The following is a 20,969-nucleotide window of genomic DNA, read 5'->3' as shown; positions in this document are numbered from 1 at the left end:
CAGCACCACTTCTGGCTTTTTTTCTATGTATGTGGTACCGAGGAATCAAACTCGGGTCTTCCTGCATGTTAGGCCAAACTCCCGGCCCCACCTCCATCCCCTTTTGTGTGGGCTTGGAATAGAACTCAGAGCCTTATCCAGGATAGACAAAAAATTTACCACAAGCATTCTACAATGGGTTACACACTCAGATAATCCTGGTATTTTAAAGAGTATCTTAAAGTCTCTCTGAACATTGGCATTCTGGGTGTTCATTGAGGCTCAAAATCAGTTCTGAGCTGTCTCCCTTTTCATTCCAGGCTTTCCCTTCTCCTTGGGCCTCAGGTTCCCCCACAGCTCAGGTTTCGCCTGGAGGGGCGCCATCTGGCGATCAAAGTTACTAACAGCAAGCCCATGCTGATTGCAAGGGTTGATGCCACCAATGGATGGAGAGGGCTGAGCTATCCAAGAGGTGGGTTTTGAAAGATGCTCCTCTAGCATGCACAAAGCCCTGGGTTCGATTCCTTGATACCATATACACAGAAAAAGCCAGAAGTGGTACTGTGACTCAGGTTGCAGAGAGCTAATCTTCAGCAAAAATGTCCAAGGACAGTGCTCGGGCTGGTAAAAATAATAAAAATAAACAGACTAAAAAAAGAATACATTTTAAAAATAATAATAACATTATCAGAGTAAAGACTTTCCTCTTCATCCTGATAAAGACACAGAGCTCGCCAGGCATGGTGGCTCACACCTGTAATCCTAGCAATTCAGGAGCTGAGATCTGAGGATCGTGGTTCAAAGCCAGCCTGGGCACTAAAGTCCATGAGTTTTCTAGTGATTATCTCCACTTAACCACTAGAAAACTGGAAGTGGTGCTGTGGCAGTAACCTTGAGGTAAAGAGGTCAAGGACAATGCCCAGGCCCAGAGTTCGAGCCACACGACTGACAGAAAAAAAAAAGGCACAGAGCTCAAATCAACAAATTTGTTGCATCATGTTCTGACATAAAGAAAAGAAGACCAGGGTGGGGGTGGGGGGAAGGAAATGGGGACCAAAACATGTGAAAGGGTATCAATGTATGTGAATTAATGCACCTTCTATCTGGCAAATATCATGTAACCCTTCTATTAATTACAATAAAAAATATATGAAAAAAAAAGAAAAGAAGACTGGTGGGTGCTGGTGGATCACATCTGTAGTACTAGATGCTCAGAGCCACTTGTACATGGCCTTTAATATTTCCTTAATGTAGTTGCAGTTTTGCCAGGTGATAGTGGTTCTTGCCTAAAGTCCTAGATACCCATGACGCTGACATTTGAGGACTGTAATTTGAAGCAAACTTGAACAAGAAAGTCTATGAAACACTCATCTGCAATTAACCACCAAATAGCCAAAAGTGGAGCTGTGGCTTCTGTGCTAGCTCTAGACTTGAGAGAGGAAAAAAATTAATCTCAGGATAGCACCCAGGGCTTGAGTTCAAGCGTCAGAATTAGCACACACATATACACACAGAGGCCCTGATTTCAAACTTCAGGATCAGTGAGCAGAATACACACACACACACACGTTACATGTTTAGTCTTACTAGTTTACATTTCTTTTTTCATTTTTTATTTACCAGTCCTGGAGCTTGAACTCAGGGCTGGGGCACTGTCCTGGAACTTCTTTTCCTCAAAGGCTCCTGCTCTATCACTTGAGCCACAGCACCAGTTCTGGCTTTTCCTGTTTATGTGATACTGAAGACTCTATGCAGGACTACATGCATGCTAGGCATGCACTCTGCCACTAAGTCACCTTCCCAGGCTACATTTTTAATTTAGTTACACTTCTTACATTGTAGGGAACAGTAAAGTACACACCGGCACTTAATAAACACTTGTCAAACACAAGAAGAAATGTGTATCTGAAAAATATGAGTTGACTTTCTACCTATGTTCTAGAAGATCTATATTTCCCAGTATATGAGGCACATTTCATTTTATGCAATTTTAAAGAACTATCAATGTTTCCCACGGCCCAGCGTCGGCCTGCGTCTGACTACACTACAATGCTTTATGGGAAATGTAGTTCTTTTTGTCAGCTGCACACCCCCCCTAGCGAAATGAGCTTAAACTACATTTCCCAGCAAGCAGCGCACCAACCTGGGAACCAGGGCAAGATGGCGGACTCAGAGGAGGGGGCCTTGCGGCGGGCTGGAAATTCAACTGCTACAGTTTCATTTAGTTTCACTCGTACGTCTTCCCGGAGACAGCTCGCGGATTTAGGAGCTAATGTGGAGACAGCTTCAGAGGAGAAGGAGTTCCTGAACACAGCAGAAGGGAGAGAGTTTCAGAGGTGAAGCATTGGGTCTTCCACCCCTTGGAAATCGGGACGGTGGGCACTAGCCGGAGGGTGGAATCTGAGTAATTTTGTCCTGATGGCAGTGATGTGGAAAGCATGAAGCACAGCACGGGAAAATTTATGGAGGCGATAAGGAGGGGGTGTATGTAAGAAGTGGAAAAATTAGGTCTGGTGGCTTAAGAGGCTATGGTATCTTCCTGAAAGGGAGAACCCTTAGAACTTAGGAACGCTGAGACTGTGCGTGTTTTGAGGAGGAACGTGGGTAGAATTACAGGACTCCTGCTGTCTCAACTGAAATGGAGCGTCTCTGATGCGGAAACCGGGATGGAGAAGCAAATTCAGGATGATGGAGGCTGTTGTCAGTTTAATTAGGAAAGGAGAATAATCAGATGGGCCCTAAGGAGATCCTTCCAGAAGAGAACCAGCCATCTAGGAAGAGGTTGAGCCTTGAGCTGGAGAGTCTGGGCTGATAATTCTGGTTATTGTGGATGAGGGCCTAGGAATGATTCTGTTGTACCTTAAGTTCGAGATTCCCCCCGAAAGACCACCAGAGACCACGATCAATGCAAGCCGAGGAGAGCCCTTTATTAGCAAGCTCGAGTTTGGTTCTTCTCTCCCATGAAAGTCAGAGACGCTTGGAGGCCCCGAGGACAGAGTCAGCACAGTTTTTTGTTTGTTTGTTTGTTTGTTTGTTTGTTTTTTGCCAGTCCTGTGCTTGGGCTCAGGGCCTGATCACTGTCCTTGGACTTTCTCAAGGCTAGAGCTCTACCACTTGAGCCTCAGCACCACTTCCGGATTTTTGCTAAGTATGTGGTACAGAAGAATCAAACCCGGTCTTCGTGCATGCTAGGCAAGCACTCTACCACTAGGTCAAACTCCCGGCCATCAGCACAGTTTTTATAGTACAGAACAAACAAATCTAGGGTATTTCCATTTTCACAATGTTATAGTTAATTAATCCTTACATTGATGGACTCCTTAACCCCTTATCTGCTTTATTAACTGTAAACAGTTGTGAAGCACAGCTGCTGACTCAGGGACAAATTCCAGGTGTCTCCACTAAGTCTGAGCGAATAGCTGATGGCACTTTGGAATCCTTCTGAGAAGGGTTTAGGGGAAATCATCTCCCAGCTGTCTGCAAGATGGAGGTACTTCTAACAAGATGGATTTGGACTAGCTATAGCTTCTCAGCTTCGGCTCTTCATTTTTAGCTACAGCTCTTCAATTCCTGGGAGATTTTGACGTTTAAGAGTTAGAGCACACTGGTACTGGTATGTCAGGCCAGTAATTCTAGCTACTGAGGAGGCTGAGATCTGAGGATCATGGTTCAAAAGCCAGCCTGGGCATGAAAGTCAGTGAGATTCTTTTTTTTTTTTTTTTTTTTTGCCAGTCCTGGGCTTGAGCTCAGGGCTTGAGCACTCTCCTTGGACTTTCTCAAGGCTAGAGCTCTACCACTTGAGCCTCAGCATCACTTCCGGCTTTTTTCTATGTATGTGGTACTGAGGAATCGAACCCGGGTCTTCATGCATGCTAGGCAAGCACTTTAACCACTAGGCCAAACTCCCGCCCCGTCAGTGAGATTCTTATCTCTAGTTAAACACCAGAAAACCAAAATGGCACTATGGCTCAAGTTGTGATTAGTTGGCATTCCCACTCAGACCTCACTGCACATGCATCCAGAGTACCTACCATCTCCATCCCCAGAGTTACAAGGGTTCACCTGGATAGGGACAGACACTATATTGCTCCCTGTCCCATGGGGGAGATGACTCCTCTAATAAACCTCCTTATAAAACTCCTTCTATATGTGACTGTGGCCTCATGGTCCTCTGGGATGGATGCCTGGAAGGTGGGGGGTGGCAGGACAGAGAGAGAAAGAAAAAATTAGGAAGGCTATGGGAAATAGTCAAAGGAATGAATCATCAGACATATTAATTAACAGGAGAGCCAGACCATAGCAAGTAGGAATGGGGCTGTTCTTTTCTGTTAGTTCTTCTGTTTTCTGTGAGTGAAGGAATGCAGCTCTAACCCACTGACTCATTTACTCTCCCAATCTTGCCCCTCTGTGTCCATATCAGTGTGAAGCCCCCAGATGCCTCCAAAAATTTAGTCATTCCAGGGATCCAGAATGTCCTGCGAAGACAACCATTGTCCCAGACCCCTCAACCATCCACTGATTCTAAGGCCTTGATGGATGGTGAGCTGTCCCAGGCTGTGAAGGAGCTGATTGAAGGTGAGTGACTACCCCCTTGACCGTGCCCCAGTAAAGAAAGAAGGGGAGGAGGGTGGAAGAATACACTCTCATCTCATTACTTCTTCTTTTTCTTCCTAAGAATCCAAGAAGTCTCTGGAGGAGAGAGAGAATGCAGGTGTTGATCCCACACTTATCATCCCTATGATCCAGAAAAGATGTGCCACCAGAGGGGAAGAGACAGACAATGAACCCCAAGCTGAGACCGTAAGTTCTTTGTTTCTCTTTCTTCTGCCCCAGCCTTTCTGATTTTTTTGCCAGTCCTGGGCTTGAGTTCAGGGCCTGAGCAATGTCCTTGGACTTTCTCAAGGCTAGAGCTCTACCACTTGAGCCTCAGCACCACTTCTGGCTTTCTTCTATGTATGTGGTACCGAGGAATCGAACCCGGGTCTTCATGCATGCTTGGCAAGCACTTTAACCATTAGGCCAACCCCCCGGCCTGCCCCAGCCTTTCTATCCTGTCTTCCCACTTTTTTTTTCTTTCACACAGTAGGAAAATTCTTTGTGCGTAACCCAGAAGCTTGCTGCCTATTCTTTCCTCCTATCCTTTGCCAAAAGCATGTGAAAGTGGTACATGATTGCAAAAGAAAGGGAAATGTACAGGCCATAAGGAAACACCCTCCCTGGAGTGGCTTTTGAGCACCAAAGAGACCATTGTGGTTAAAATGGAATGAGTGAGGAGTGGGGCATTTAATGAAGCAGAGAGGGCTGGACCAAGCAGCACTTTGTGGGCCACACAGAAGACTTTGGCTTTTATTCTGAGTGAAATGGGACCTATAGGAAGGATTGCAATTTCTGACTTTAAACAGGATTCTTCTGGTTGACGTGAGCATACAAAGTGACTAGTAGTCTAGGCTAGAGATGAAGACTCAGATCAAATTGATAAATTAAGACCTAGAAGGAAAGGTCAGGTTTGACCCAATGGCAGAAAGAGCCATTTTCTGTCAGTAAAACAACCTGTGATATATCTGGTACAATTGTAAAGGATGGACAAAATGATTGTAGGAGGTAACCACACATTTCCATGTGTCCATAGAAATGACCAAACCAACTTCTCACCTCTTCATTAATTTGGTACAATGTACTTCTTTTTTTTGCCAGTCCTGGCGCTTGAACTCAGGCCCTGGCCACTATCCTTGAGCTTTCTCAAGGCTAGCACTCTACCGCTTGAACCACAGCACCACTTCCAGCTTTTTCTGTGTATGTGGTACCAAGAAGTTGAATCCAGGGCTTCATGCATACTAGGCAAACATTCTGCCCTTAGTTCTGCACTCCTGACTCTGTAATGTACTTCTTCAGATTCTGTTCATTCTATAAGCCTTAGACCATCCTTTCTTTCTACTGAACTATCATTAACTTTCAGATATGCTCTAGTTTCTTCCTTATTTCCTGCCCCTCCCCCTTTTCGTGCCAGTCCTAAGACTTGAACTCAGGACCTAGATGCTGTCCTTGAGCTTATTTTGCTCAAGGCTAGCACCTACCACTTAAGCCACAGCTCCATTTCTGGCTTTTTGATAGTATAGTGGAGATAAGAGTTTTACAGACTTTCTGCCTAGACTGGCTTTGAACTGTGATCTTCAGATCTCCGCCTCCTGAGTACCTAGGATTGCAGGTGTCAGTCACCAGTGTCTGTCATTGCCTTTTTTTCATATATTTTTATTGTAATTAATAGAAGGGTTACATGATATTTGCCAGATAGATGGTACATTAATTCCCATACATTGATACCCTTTCACCTGTCTTGGTCCCCATTTCCCTCCCCCCACCCCCATCCCTCATCTTGTTTTCCCCCCTTCCCTATCCAATTTCAAATAACCAAATACAAATATATCCGATATATCAGGTAACAAAGTGAGATACTGTATCAATATGAGATAACCAAGGGACAGCAAAAGAGATGAGAGATAACATAGTGCCTTAAGAACAACAATCATTCATTATATGGCTTATGTTTCTATATCCTAGAGATCCTTTCATTTAGCGTCCTACTATATGGCCTTTTGTATCAAGGTTTTGCTCTATTGCAAATCTCTGCTAGGAGAGCCCAAGGCTTCTACTGATTATGACAAATGAGGGAAACCATTGAGCCTAAGTTCCTTTGAGTCTGGCTTACTTCACTTAATATGATATTTTCTAAGTCTTTCCATTTCCTAACAAATGGGGCAATGTCATTCTTTCTAACAGCAGCATAGAATTCCATTGTGTACAAATACCACATCTTGTTGATCCACTCATCAACTGAGGGACGTCTAGGTTGGTTCCATATCTTTGCTATGGTAAATAGTGCTCAATGAACATTGTTGTGCTGGTGGATTTAGTATGTCTTTGTTTCTGGATGATTGGGTAAATGCCAAGTAGTGGAATTGCTGGGTCATAGGCAGCTCTATGTTTAGTCTTTTGAGGAACTTCCATACTGCTTTCCATAGTGGTTGAATGAGTTTGCACTACCACCAACAGTGTAGTAGTGATACCTCCTGGCCACATGCCCTCCAGCATCTGTTGTTATAAGTTTTCTTGATCCTGGCCATTCTAACTGGAGTGAGGTGGAATCTTAGAGTTGTTTTGATTTGCATTTCTTTTATGACCAGAGATGTTGAACATTTCTTCATGTGTCTATAGGCCATTTTTGTTTCTTCTTCAGAGAAGACTTTAAGTCTTTGGCACATCTTTTAATGGGATGGTTGTTATTTTGGAGATTAGTTTTGGAGTGATTCAATTTTTTGAGCTGTTGATATATTTTAGATATGAGGCCTTTGTCTGTTGTATGGTTGGTGAAGATCTTCTCCCACTCTGTAGGCTTCCTAATTAGTTTACGAGCTATGTCCTTTGCCATATAAAAGCTCTGCAGTTTAATGCAGTCCCACTTATCCAGCCTTTCTCTGATTTGTTGTGATTCTTGGTCCTTATTAAGAAAGTTTCGACCTGTACCAAGGAGGTCTAGTGTGTGTCCTATTCCTTCTTGTTAAGTTTTCAGAGTGTCAGCTTTAACCTCCAGGTCTTTGATCCATTTGGAGTTAATTCTTCTACAGGGTGACAAAGAAGGATCCAACTTTAGTTTTTTGCATGTGCTTAACCAGTTCTGCCAGCACCACTTGTTGAAGAGGCTGTCTTTTCTTCCATTCTACTTTTTTGGCTCCCTTGTCAAAGTTTAGGTGGCCATAGGTCTGTGGTTTAATATCTGGGTCCTCAGTTCTATTCTATTGGTCTTCAGGCCTGTTCTTGTGCCAGTACCAAGCTGTTTTGATAATTATAGCTCTGTAATAGAGTCTAAAGTTTGGTATTGAAATTCCTCCTGCACTATTCTTTCTGCTAAGAAGTGTTTTTGCTATACGGGGTCTTTTATTATTCCATATGAAATTTTGGATTGCCTCTTCTATTTCTTTAAAGAATGCCATTGGGATATTGATGGGTATTGCGTTGAATTTGTAGATAGCCCTTGGCAAGATTGTCATTTTCAGGATATTGATTCTTCCAATCCAGGAGCATGGGAGGTTTTTCCATTTCCCTAGTTCTGCTTTAATTTCCTTTTTCAAGGTTTTAAAGTTTTCATCAAAAAGGTCTTTTACATTCTTAGTTAAGGTAATTCCTAGGCACTTTATTTTCTTTGTGGCTATTGCAAAAGGAGTTGCTTTCCTGATTGTTGCGTCATTCCTCTCACTGTTGGCGTAGAGGAAGGCAGTTGATCTTTGAGGGTTAATTTTATAGCCTGCTACCCTCCCAAAGTTTTGAATCAGCTCAAGGAGCTTGGGAGTAGAGTCTATAGGATTCTTTAAATACAGGATCATGTCATCTGCAAAGAGGGAAAGTTTTACTTCTTCTTTCCCTATTTGGATCCCCTTTATGCTTGCTTCTTGCCTTATTGCACTGGCTAGGAATTCTAATACTATGTTAAAGAGGAGTGGAGAGAGTGGGCATCCTTGTCTCGTTCCTGATTTTAGAGGGAATGGATTTAGCTTTTCGCCATTAAGTATAATACGAGCTGTGGGTTTGTCATACACAGCCTTTATTATACTGAGGAATGTTCCATGGATTCCTAGTTTCTCCAGAGCTTTTTAACTTAAAGGGGTTTTGGATCTTGTCAAATGCATTTTCTGCATCTATTGAGACAATCATGTGATTTTTGTCCCTGCTCCTCTTGATGTGTTGAATTATGTTGATTTGTGTATGTTGAACCAGCTTTGCCTCCCTGTGATGAATCCAGTTTGATCATAGTGTATAATTTTTTTGATGAGTTGTTGTAGACGGTTGGCCAGTATTTTGTTGAGAAGTTTTGCATCGATGTTCATCAAAGAAATAGGTCTATAGTTCTCTTTCTTTGATGAATCTCTGTCTGGTTTGGGGATGAGGGTTGCCTTTTTATTTTCAATATCAGGGATGGAACCCAGAGCTTCCAACATGCTAGTCAAGCCCTCTATCTTTGAGCCATTACCTACCAGCCCTTAATTTTTTTTGCCAGTTCTGGGTCTTGACCTCAGGGGCTGAGTACTGTCCTTTGACTATCTCAAGGCTGTCACTCTACCATTTGAGCCACAGCACCACTTCTGGCTTTTTTTCTATAATGTGGTACTGAGGAATTGAACCCAGGTCTTTGTGCATGCTAGCACTCTACCACTAGGCCACACTCCCGGCCTCCAACCCTTACGCTTTATCCAGAACCAGCTTTGGCTTCATTTCACTAATTTTCTTTCCTACAAGCCCCCTATCACAACCTTTCTTGTTTCAGTTGATGGATGCAATTGCATCCATTTTTCCTCTCAGCTTTATTTTTATTTATTATTGATTTATTTATCTTGGCCAGTACTGGGGCTTGAACACAAGGCCTGGGCACTGTCCGTGCTTCTTTTGTTCAAGGCTAGCACTCTATCACTTGAGTCACAGCATCACTTCCAGCTTATTCTGTGTATGTGGTACTGGGGAATCGAACCCAGGGCTTCATGCATGCTAAGCAAGCACTCTACCTACCTCTAAGCCATATTCCCAGCCCTCCTCTCAGCTATAACACCTTCTTGCCATGCTTGACTCTCTTCTTTATCTCATACCCCATATATAATCTGTCAGCCAATCCTTTCTTTTCAAAGTACATCCAGAATCTGCTGGCTTCTCTCCTTCATCAGAACTAATCAGCACCCCTAGTTGAGGCACCAGTGTCTCTCATCTGTACTGTTGAAATAACTTTCCTGTGGTTCTTCTTGTGCCTTTCACCTGACTCAAGGGCCTAGGGCTCCTGCCTGGTGCTCCTCATTTATCTCTTGCTCTGTCTCCATATCTCCTTGTCAGTCATGTTGACTTACATTATATTCATCGCACAATAAGTCTTGCTCTTCTTCAGGGCCTTTGCTCTTACAACACACTGAGCTTGGAATACTCTTCCTTCCCATGTCCACAAGTTTCTCTCTGTCATCTCTTGTTTCTTCTTAAAAGCTATCTTAGTGTCATACTGTCTCTTAACCTTTTTCATTTTGAGGTAGGGTCTTCATCTCCCTATATTCCTTGATCTCAAATTCCTTGGCTCTAGCCAGGTACTGGTGGCTCACATCTATAATCCTTGCTACTGAATCCTGAGTTGAAGCCACTGTAGGCAGAAAAATTGTGAGACTCTTTACTTCTAGTTAATCACCAAGAAGCTCGAAGTAGAGCTGTGGGTCCATCATAGAGTACCAGTCTTGAGACCCCAGTGGTAACACACATGCAATAAATTCCTTGGCTTAAGCCATCCTTCTGCCTCAGCTTTCCAAGCAAATGTGGATATAGGCAATACCACTATAGCCCCAAACTATCTTTTTCTCCTCCTTTCTTTCTTCCCTTTTTCTTTGACAGCATTGGGGATTGAACTCGGGGCCTTACTCTTGCTAGGCAGGCACTTGAGCCATGGCTGCATTCCCTTTTTGCATTGATGCATGAGGAAGAGAGTGTCAGTTCTAGGGCTTGAAATTAGGGCCTGGATGCTGTCTCTAAGCTTTTTTGCTCATGGCTAGCATTCTGCCACTTGAACCATAGCTCCACTTCTGGCTTTTTGATAGTCAACTGGAGATAAGAGTCTCCAGGGCTTTCCCGCCCAGGCTGGCTTTAAACTGTGATCCACAGACCTCAGCCTTCTGAGTAGCTGTGATTTATAGGTGTGAGCCACTGGTGTGTGCCTGGCTTGCATTGATTATTTTTGAGGTATGGTCTTGCTTTATGCAAGGATTAGCCCAAACTTCAGTCTACCTACTTATGCTTCTCTGAATCACTGAGGATAACAGAAGCACATCACTGCTCCCAGCCATTGTGCTTCCCCTATAGCTGGGCTAACAGTCACACCAGTATACCCAACCATTGGTTGGGATGGAGTATCATGAACTATTTTTTTTGCCAGTCCTGGGGCTTGAACTCAAGGCCTGGGCACTGTCCTTTGAGCTTTCTCAAGGCTATTGTTCTACCACTTGTATTACAGCACCACTTCCAGCTTTTTTCTGTGTATGTGGTACTGAGGAATTGAACCCAGGGCTTCGAGCATGCTAGGCAAGCATTCTACCACGAGGTCACACTCCTGAACTTTTGACTGTGGACTGACTTTGAACCTCAGTCCCCTGATCTCCACCTCCTATGTAACTAGGATTACAGGCTTGAGCCACTAAACCCAGCTGTCTTTTTTCCTCACATAACTATCACTAACTGATAACTATCACTACCTGATGTATCATGTTTTCTGAATTTGTTCTTTGCTTTTTTACTTTTTTCCCCAGTCCTGGGGCTTGAACTCAGAGCCTGGGTACTGTCCCTCAGCTTCTTTTACTCAAGGCTAGCATTTTACCACTTGAGCCACAGTACAGCTTCCAGCTTTTTCTGTGTATGTGGTTCTGCAGAATCGAACCCAGGGCTTCACACATGCTAGTCAAGCACTCTACCAATAGGCCATAATCCTATCCCTGAATTTGTTCTTTTTTTGCCAATCCTGGGGCCTGAACTCAGGGCCTGGGCACTGTCCTTGGGCTTTCTCAAAATTAACATTCCACCACTTCAGCCACAGCACCACTTCTGACTTTTTCTATGTATGTGGTACTGAGGAATCGACCCAGGGCTTCATGCATGCTAAGCAAGCACTCTACCTACTGCTAAGCCATATTCCCAGCCCTCCTTTCAGCCATAGCCACACTTCAGGCCCCCCTAAATTTGTTCTTTTAATAATTTAATAACTAGAAAGCAGAGATTGTGTTGTTCACTACTTTATCCTCAGCACCTAGAACAGTACTTGCCACAGCAAAGAAACTTTGTAAATATTTATCAAAAAAATTATGGGCCGGTGTTTGGCCTAGTGGTAGAGTGCTTGCCTAGCATGCATGAAGACCTGGGTTCAATTCCTTGGTACCACATACATAGAAAAAAGCTGGAAGTGGTGCTGAAGCTCAAGTGGTAGAGTTCCAGCCTTAAGAAAGCCCAGGGACAGTGCTCAGACCCTGAGCCCAAGCCCAGGACTGACAAAAAAAAATTAAATGTGGCCAGGTTCGGTGGCTCACTCCTGTATTCCTAGCTACTGAGATTTGAGGATCAAGGTTCAAAGTCAGCCCGGGCACAAAAGGACCTGAGACTCTTATCTCCAATTAATCTCTAGAAAAATCTCTAGAAAACAAGAAGTGGGGCTTGGCTCAGGGTGGGGTGGTAGCCTTGAGCTGAAGAGCTCAGGGATAATGCTCAGGCCCAAGTTCAACCCCATGACCCACACAAAAAAATTAAACATGGGGAGTAAAGTGAGGGACAGTAAAAAACATGTCTATGAGCTGATTGGCTGAGGACCAAAAGCATACACAGTGGGTAAGAACAGCAAGTGCCCTGCAAACACAGAGTTCAACCTAAGCAAAGCCTGACCTCCTTCTCCTGCTTGAACCCATAGGTGCCAACGGAGGCTGACTACGAGGCAGTCCCTGTGAAGGATTATGGGCTGGCCATGTTGCAAGGCATGGGCTGGAAACCTGGCAAGGGCATCGGCCAGAAATTTAGTCTGTGAGTTCTGGGGCAGGGTCAGATGATGGATTCATGGACAGGGACAAGATCCTCATGGTTCCCACCAACCTATAAGTCATTTGGCAGCCAAATATAACCTTAGTGTTGAGTATTCTACTGTCTGTTTCTCTTGTTTGGCATGATTGTGCATGTGAGTTTTCTCTCAAAAAATTAATATATTTGGTTATAAGAGCCTAACTTAAGACCCCAGTGTATATGCTACATAATAGACAGCATGTTAACTAGGTTAAAGCAAATGAAATTGGTATTTGGGGTTTTGGGAGTGTTGCTTAGGGGTAGAGAGTATGTTAACATTGTGATCTTTAACACCCTGAAAAGAAAAAAGGAAATGTCAATTTTATGGATAAAAATGATCCTAATAGACTGGAAAGAGCCAGGCACTAGTGGCTCACACTCGTAATCCTAGCTATTCAGGAGACTGAGATCTCATAATCATGGTTTAAATCCAACCCAGTCTGGAAACTCCATGAGATCCTTATCTCCATTTACCACCAGAAAAGTCAGAAATGTAACTGTAACTGGCTCAAGTGGTAGAGCACTAGCCTTGAGCAAGAAAGCTCTAGGACAGTGACCATGCCCAGAGTTCAAGCCTCAAGAATGGTACACACACATGTGCTCACACACACACACACACACACACACACACACGAAAGAGTATGGTTGAGAATATCAATGGGGAGCTGGGAATCTGGCTTAGTGGTAAAGTATTTGCCTACTATGGATGAAGCCTTGGGTTCCATTCCTCAGTACTATATAGCCTTAGGACTGGCACAAAAAAAAAAGAAAAGAAAATATGGATGGGGTACATTTACCTGGGATAGGGCAGCTTCAGTGCCAGGGTACTAAAAGCTTGCATCCTCACATGCCTGTATTCTCTCTACAGAGTGGTGGAACCCAAAAGCAACTCAGTGAGGCCTAAGGGCTTAGGGCTAGGCGCAGACCTTTCTAAGGCCCAGGCCCTGGCATCTGTTGGCTCCCGCCATTCATCAAGACCAGCTGGGGAGCAACAGAAGGATAAGAATAGTGAGCCTGAAGGACTGGTGATTGGGGGAGCTGCACTGGTCCTTTCTGGCCCTCATCGGGGCTTCTACGGGAAGGTAAGAAACCAAGATATCCTTGGAGCACTAAGGCAGGGGACAGGGAGGATTGATTTGTGAGTCAAAGTGTGGCCTAGTGGTAGAGTGATTACCTAGCATGCAGGAAGCCCTGGGTTCCATTCCTCGGTACCTCATACACAGAAAAAGCCAGAAGTGGCCCTGTGGGTCAAGTGGCAGAATGCTACTAGCGTTGAGCAAAAAGTGGGAAAGAACAGCAAGTGCCCTGCAAACAGAGAGCCCAACCTAAGCAAAGCCTGACCTCCTTCTTCTGCTTGAACTCATAGGTGTCAAAGGGGGCAGACTGCCAGGCAGTCCCTGTGAAGGATTATGGGCTGGCCCTGAGTTCAAGCCCCAGGACTGGCAAAACAAACAAAAAACATCCCCAGTAGAATTCATTTCCTATTTTCAAAGTGAAAGCAGCTTTCTTTTTTTTTTTTTCAACTATAATAGCCGTTATCATTAAAGAAGTTAATTTGGCCTGGTGCCAATGGCCCATACCTTTCACCCTTACTACTCCAGAAGCTGAGATAAAGGACGTGGTTAGAAGTCCTGGAAGGAAATTCCATGAGACTTATATCTTACCAACTCCAATAAAAACAAAAAGAAAAAGAAGCTGGTTGCTAGTGGTTCACGCCCATAATCCTAGCTACTCTGGAGGCTAAGATGTGAGGATCACTGTTCAAAGCCAGCTGGGGCACAAAGTCCATGAGTCTCATCCTCCAATTAACCACCAGAAAACTGGAAATGGTACTGTGGCTCAAAGTGATAGAGCACTAGCCTTGAGCTGAAGAACTCAGGGACAGTGCCCAGGCCCAGAGTTCAAACCCCTAGACTAATAAACAAAGAAAAACAGATGCCTAAGTCCATGGTCTGCTTGAGGGAGTTAGGTAGGAGTCACAACACCTACTCCCAGACTCACCCTTTAATATAGGAGACACATAAAGCAGGCCTGTCCCTAGCCCTTGTAGGGTCATAGCCTGGTAAGAAGAAACACAGGGTCCAACTTGTTGAAGGGAAGGGGTGGTCATCTTGTTGTAGCCCTTGCCTGACTTCCTACCCTGCCCCACTTTAGGTAGAAGGCATTGATCCTGACAATGTGAGAGCCATGGTCCGTCTGGCAGAGAACAACCATGTAATAACTGTCAGTGAGTACTGTCTGAAGCCTGTCTCCCAGAAGGAGTTTGAGAGCAGGACTTTACAGAATAGTGAGTGAGTCCTTACATATGTGGGGAGGTAAAGAAGTTGTGGGATGGGCACGATCTCCTAAGTTGTGTTTGTAATCTGCAAGGGGGTAGGCAAGGGCAAGAAGTCAGTAGGCAAGAAGGGATTTATTTCATTTTTCCATTTATTCATTTTTGTTTGACTGTACTAAGATGGAACCTAAGGTCTCATGAATGCTAAGTGGGTGATGTGCCACTCAGCTGTACCTGTTTACTCAGATCAGTTTACTCAGATCAGTTTACCCAGATCTTTTTATATTTATTTATTCACTTAGTATTTTTGCCAATCCTGGGGCTTAAACTCAGGGCCTGGGCATTGTCCTTGAGCTTTCTCAAGGCTAGCACTCTACCACCTGAGCCACAGCACCACTTCTGGCTTTTTCTGTGTATGTAGTGCCAAAGAATCGAACCCAGGGCTTCGTGCATTCTAGGCAAGCACTATACTACTAGGCCACAATCCTGGCCCAAATGTTTTTTTAATTTTTTTTTTTGCTGGCTCTAGGGCTTGAATTCAGGGACTGGGCTCTGTCCCTGAGCCTCTTTTGCTCAAGGCTATCACTCTACTACTTGAGCCACAGTGCCATCTCCAGCTTTTTCTGTTTATATTGCAGGTACTGAGGAATTGAACCCGGGGCTTCATGCATGCTAGGCAAGCACTCTACTCTACCACTAAGTCACATTCACAGCTCCAGATTTATTTGGTTTTTAATCTGGTGTTTAAAGGCAGTGTCTAAAGCTTGCTAGGCAGGGACTCTACCACTTGAGCCATCTCCTTGGCCCCCAGTTGGTTTGAAAAAAGTTGGATATAGCTGGATATGGGTGACCGTGTCTATAATCGTAGCTGAGTAGCTAAGAACTAGGAGTCAAAGTTCAATGTCACCTTGGGCAGGGGGTGTGTTTCTCAAGTGGTAAAGCACCAGCTGTGAGTGAAAGAGCTAAGAGAGAGTCCAAGGTCCTGAGCAGAGTGCAGGGAGTTTGGTCTAGTAGTAGAGTGCTTGCCTAGCATGCAGCCTAGCATGCATGAAGACCCGGGATCGATTACTCAATATCACATACATAGAAGAAGCCAGAAGTGGTGCTGTGGCCCATGTGGTAGAGCTCTAGCCTTGAGAAAATCCAAGGACAGTGCTCAGGCCCTGAGCTCAAGCCCCAAGACTGGCAAAAAGAAAAAAAAACTCAAGATCCTAAGTTCAAGCCCCAATGCTGGCACCGAAATAAATAAATAAATAAATAAAAGGTTGACCTAGTATTCTGAGTCTTTAACCTTTTTCTAACACGAAAGAAACATATCTAGAAACCCCTTCCTACTTACAGTTCAGGAGATCATTTTCTATTTGGGGTGGTAGTCTTCTATGTTGCTAAAGAGGGAGGTCCTATAGGACTAGGGCTAAGGAAGAGGCAACCAGAGCGGTCTGATAAAGCAAGCACAATATGATGGGAGAGCCAGCTTGGCAGATGATTTCAGACAGCTCTGCTGTCTCAGGCTCTGTTGTGTGGCTGCCTCTGGCAAGTGCTCAATGCAGTCTAAGTGGATGAGAAAATTTCTTGAAAGAGGCAGAAAGGAAGCTAATGCTGGTGGCTCACGCCTGTAATCCTAGCTACTCAGAAGGCTGAGATCTGAGGATCATGGTTCAAAGTCAGCCCAGGCACAAAAGTCCCTGAGACGCTTATCTCCAATTAACCACCAGAAAACCAGAAGTGGTACTGTGGCTCAAGTGATAGACTGCTAGCCTTGAGCTGAAGAGTTCAGGGATAGTGACTAAGCCCAGAGTACAAATCCCACAACCAACTAAAAAGAGAGGCAGGGGGAACTCTTATCTCCATTTAGCCACCAGAAAACCAGAAGTAGAGCTGTGGCACAAAGTGGTAGAGTTCTACAGTCCTAGCCTTGAGGGTATAAGCTCAGGATTAGGACCCAGGCTGGAAAGGCAAAAAGGAAAACAAAAAAAGAGGTGTGCTTGGTAAACGCGCCATGGAGAACAGAGGTTCTTTGGCAGGAGGGAGATGGCCCTAGGCTACGGTATGACCTTAGGGAAATGACATTGGAAAGCTAAGATGCTTCTTTGGCTTTTCTTCCACCTACTTCAACAGGCAAAGGGATAAAAACCTCACAGCAACATAATGAAACTCCATTTGTGAAGTCTACCCAGAACCAAGACAACCCCGGCATCCACCAAGAGGGCTCAGAGAAGAAGCAGAAACACCCTGCAGACCGGTAACCTTGGGCTAGAGGCGAAAGGCAGGGTGTGAGGGGGAAGACTCAAGTAATTGCAAAGCAGGGGCATAGAAAGAACTAGAAATGGTAACCCATGAGAGTTTCACAGCCTAGGCACAGGTAAGGTTGCTGGAACATGCATATAGAAAAGAGCTAAACAAGTCAGGTGCTGGTGGCACACCTATAATCCTAACTACTTAGGAGGCTGGGATCTGAAGATCATGGTTTGAACCCAGCCTAGGCAGAAAAGTCTGTGAGACTCTTATCTCCAATAAACTCAGAAAAGCCCAACTTGGCACTGTGGCTCAAGTGGTAGAATATTAGTCTTGAGCATAAAGAGGCTCAGGAACAGTTTCTAGGCCCTTAAAGTCCCAGGAACTACACACACGCACGCGTGCACACACACACACAAGAGCTAAACATGGGGCTGGCCCATCTCCACAGACAGGATGGACCTGCGACCAAGAATAAGAAACTGTCCTCCAGAAGTCACCACTGGTTGCACAGAGATCTAAGGGTGCGGTTTGTGGATAAGCTGTACAAGGATGGCCAATATTACAATACCAAGGTACACACCCCAGAACCTAAGTCTCCCCTCCTCACTTGTCCTCTTAACTCTACCTTAATCTCACATCTTCCTTACTGGTCTCCCTAGATGATTATTGAAGATGTCTTAAGCCCAGATACCTGTGTGTGTCGGACAGATAGCGGTCAAATCCTGGAAGGTGAGTGCCATGGCGCTAGGGACTGGCTAACAAGGCCAAAAGTGAGGTGGCCGGGAGTGTGGCTTAGTGGCTTGCCTACCATGCACAAAGCCCTGGATTCAATTCCTCCATACCACATACACAGAAAAGGCTAGAAGTAGTGCTGTGACTCAAATGGCAGAGCTCTAGCCTTGAGAAAGCTCAAGGACAGTGCCCGGGGCCTGAGTTCAAGCCCTAGGACTGGCAAAAATAAAAGGCGGCCAAGAGCCAGGTTCAGGTACAGCTAGGAAGTTTGGCAGAGCCCACACTCATTGCAAGGCCCAAAATCCTCTTGATGAACACCCCATACTTCTTGAGAGAGATTATTGAGTCCTGTCTTCCTTCATCATCTGTCATGTGGAAATGACTGTCCCTTGAGATTGGTGCCTTGACAAGGCTGTAGTGAGCTCCCAGTGCAGTGCAAGGCCCAGAACATGCCTAGAGTACATGTTGTCTGTCATCACCTCCCTATGTAAATATTCCCTGTATTACAAGCATTTCTTTGACTTCCCTAGGTTTCCTCAGCCATGAGATACCTATAGAGCGATTCCATCTGTCAGCAGGGTGGAGAGTATGGCTCTAGTGAATGTGGCAGAAGCCTTACTCGCAGGACCTGGCAGGGCTAGTCCCTGCTACAGGCATCATCCTTTTTTCTCATTTTCAGGCTTGAAGGAAAACATGCTAGAGACCTTGGTTCCCAAAGAAGAGGGAGATAGTGTGATGGTGGTGTTAGGAACACAAGCTGGAAGGGTAAGTTCTAGATCTGGACATAGGGACCTGGAGGGTATTCAGGGGATGTCCCTGCTGGGTGATGGTGGCGGCTCACACCTGTAATCCTTGCTACTCAGGATGCTGAGATCTGAGCATCATGGCTTTATCTCCAGTAACAAGCCAGAAGTGAAGCTGTGACTCAAGTGGTAGCGCACCCAACTTTGAGGGAAAATGCTAAGGGACAATATCCAGGCCATGTGTTCGAGCCCAAGTATCAGTGCAAAATAAAAGATGGAGGGGGACTCTCCCAAGGGCCAGGGTAACCTTGCTAACTCTACCTGACTCCTTCCTCCTCCAGTTAGGACATCTGCTGAGCCGAGACAGAGCAAAGAACCGGGCTTTGGTGCAACTGCAAAACGAGAATGAGGCGGTAGAACTTCACTATGATGCTATCTGCCAATACATGGGCCCCAGTAACTTGGATGAAGACTGATCCATAGGCCAATCCCATGACCCAGGCTTCTTCCACTCCTTGAACCTTCACCTTGTTGAATGGGGGGAAATAATTGTTCCATCTTCGCTGCCCTGCAAGGATAGGGATTGGATGAACCAAAAGAGACAAAACTATTGTCTTTATCATGATTAGAGACATAATAAAACAATTTAAAATGCTTAGGAGAAGAAGGATGAAATCACAAGTAGTATATTGAGCTGTAAGTTAAGTGAGAACTGAGCTTACTGGGATGGAAGGATTTCCTTGTCAGACTCACCTCCCTCCATGTGGACCAGCCAATTGTTTTTAATCAAGCCAATTGTGAACTCAGTCTTGGAACATTGAAGCTGCTACATCTGTGCCCTCCACAGACATGAAGGATTCTGGATTGACACCTCTGGAATGTCCAAAGACCTGTGTCTGGCCTCATCCTTTCTTGAAATCATAACAAGTCAATCTTGGTAACTGTCCCCCTGCCAAGAGGGCCTCAGAGCTCCCCCAAGGAACAGCACTGGTTCTTCCTGTCAATCTTGTACTGCAGCATGACCTCGTCTAGCCATTCCCTTCATTTCTATACAACACCAAAATCAGCTTCAGTACCGACTTCAGATTGGTCTGCTTTGTCTGTACTTAAACAGAGCCATGTTTCTAAAGATCCTCTGCTGGTCCAGATTGTTCTTGGTGTGCGGCCCACTAAGCTGCCCAAGCCCAGGGTCACTTCTACCACAGTGGTCACTGGGAGCCAGTAAATTCCACGATAGGGCATGCATAAGTTGGCAACTAGTCCATTCTGTCCAGTCAGCTTTTTCCAACTCATAGCCATGTGTGTAAAAAAAAATTCCCTCTTCTGCCAAGTCTCCAGAAAAACCTAGAGTGCTGCCTGTTTAAAAACACGCTGACTGGCAATGTGGTTTAGTGGTATAGTGCTTGTGTAGCATGCATGAAGCCCAGGGTTTGATTCCTCATTAGCACAGAAAATGTCAGAAGTGGTAGCTCAAGTGGTAGAGCTCTAGCCTTGAGCAAAAGAAGCTCAGTGACAGTGTCCAGGACCTGATTTCAAGCCCCAGAACTGGTATAAAAAAAAACCTATCCAGATGTTCCCAGTCACCAGTGGCTCACACCTGTAATCCTAGCAAGAGTCTGAGACCTGAGAATCACAGTTTGAAGCCAGCCTGGGCAGGAAAGCCTGTGAAACTCTTAGCTCTACTTTTGTTGCTAGTCCATGGGCTTGAACTCAAAGCTAGGCCCTCTCCCTGAGCTTCATTTCCTTAAGGCTAGCCACTTCTGGCTTTTATTTATTGTTTATGTGGAGTTGAACCCAGGGCTTCCTGCATACTAGGCAAACACTCTACCAGTAAACCACAATCCTAGCTCTCATCTCTAACCCCAAAAAGCTAGAAATGGAGCTGTGGCTCAATGGTAGAACACTAGCTTTAAGCACAAAAGCTTAGGGACAGCCAGGCTGTAATCCTAGCTACTCAGGAGGCTGAGATCTGAGGATCAAGATTCAAAGCCAGTCTGGGCACAAAAGGACCTGAGACTGTTATCTCCAGTTAACCTCTAGAAAATGGGAAGTAGGGCTTGGCTCAAGGGTAGGGTGGTAGCCTTGAGCTGAACTGTTCAGGGATAACATCCAGGCCCAGGGGTAGGGCAGGAGCCTTGAGCTAAACAGCTCAGGGACAGTGTCCAGGCTGAGTTCAAGCCCCACTACCACAAAAGTAAAAAGACCACGAGGTGCTTATGTCCAATTAACCACCAGAAAACCGGAAGTGGTGCTGTGGCTAAAGTGGTAGAGTGCTTGCATTGAGCTGAAGAGCTCAGGGATAGTGCCCAGGCCCAGAGTTCACGCTCCAGGACTGATGAAAAAAAGGAAAAGATCAAGGACAGTCCTGGTCCCTGAGTTCAAGCCCCAGGAAT

At 45.0% G+C, this 20,969-nt stretch overlaps 1 protein-coding gene across 2 annotated transcripts; it reads left to right on the top strand.

The window, feature by feature from the left end:
* The first annotated feature begins 2,134 nt into the window (after positions 1-2,134).
* On the top strand, positions 2,135-19,179 carry Gpkow (G-patch domain and KOW motifs). Of its 2 annotated transcripts, none has more exons than XM_090326086.1 (11): positions 2,135-2,315; positions 4,400-4,554; positions 4,655-4,779; positions 12,443-12,552; positions 13,457-13,670; positions 14,743-14,815; positions 16,982-17,105; positions 17,550-17,673; positions 17,761-17,830; positions 18,513-18,598; positions 18,918-19,179. In XM_090326086.1, the coding sequence occupies exons 1-11, from the start codon at positions 2,140-2,142 to the stop codon at positions 19,050-19,052; spliced, it is 1,392 nt and encodes a 463-aa protein (XP_090182212.1). In that variant the 5' UTR covers positions 2,135-2,139; the 3' UTR covers positions 19,053-19,179. The 2 variants fall into 2 exon arrangements, with proteins under 2 accessions (XP_090182212.1, XP_090182211.1); XM_090326085.1 differs by having other exon boundaries at positions 14,743-14,875.
* Positions 19,180-20,969: the final 1,790 nt, after the last annotated feature.

Source organism: Megascapheus bottae, chromosome X (genome assembly GCF_031878675.1).
Source record: "Megascapheus bottae isolate mThoBot1 chromosome X, mThoBot2.hap1, whole genome shotgun sequence".
Classification (NCBI taxonomy): Eukaryota; Metazoa; Chordata; class Mammalia; order Rodentia; family Geomyidae; genus Megascapheus; species Megascapheus bottae.
The sequence above is the reverse complement of the archived record's forward strand: the minus strand, read 5'-3'. Positions and strand labels throughout refer to the sequence as shown.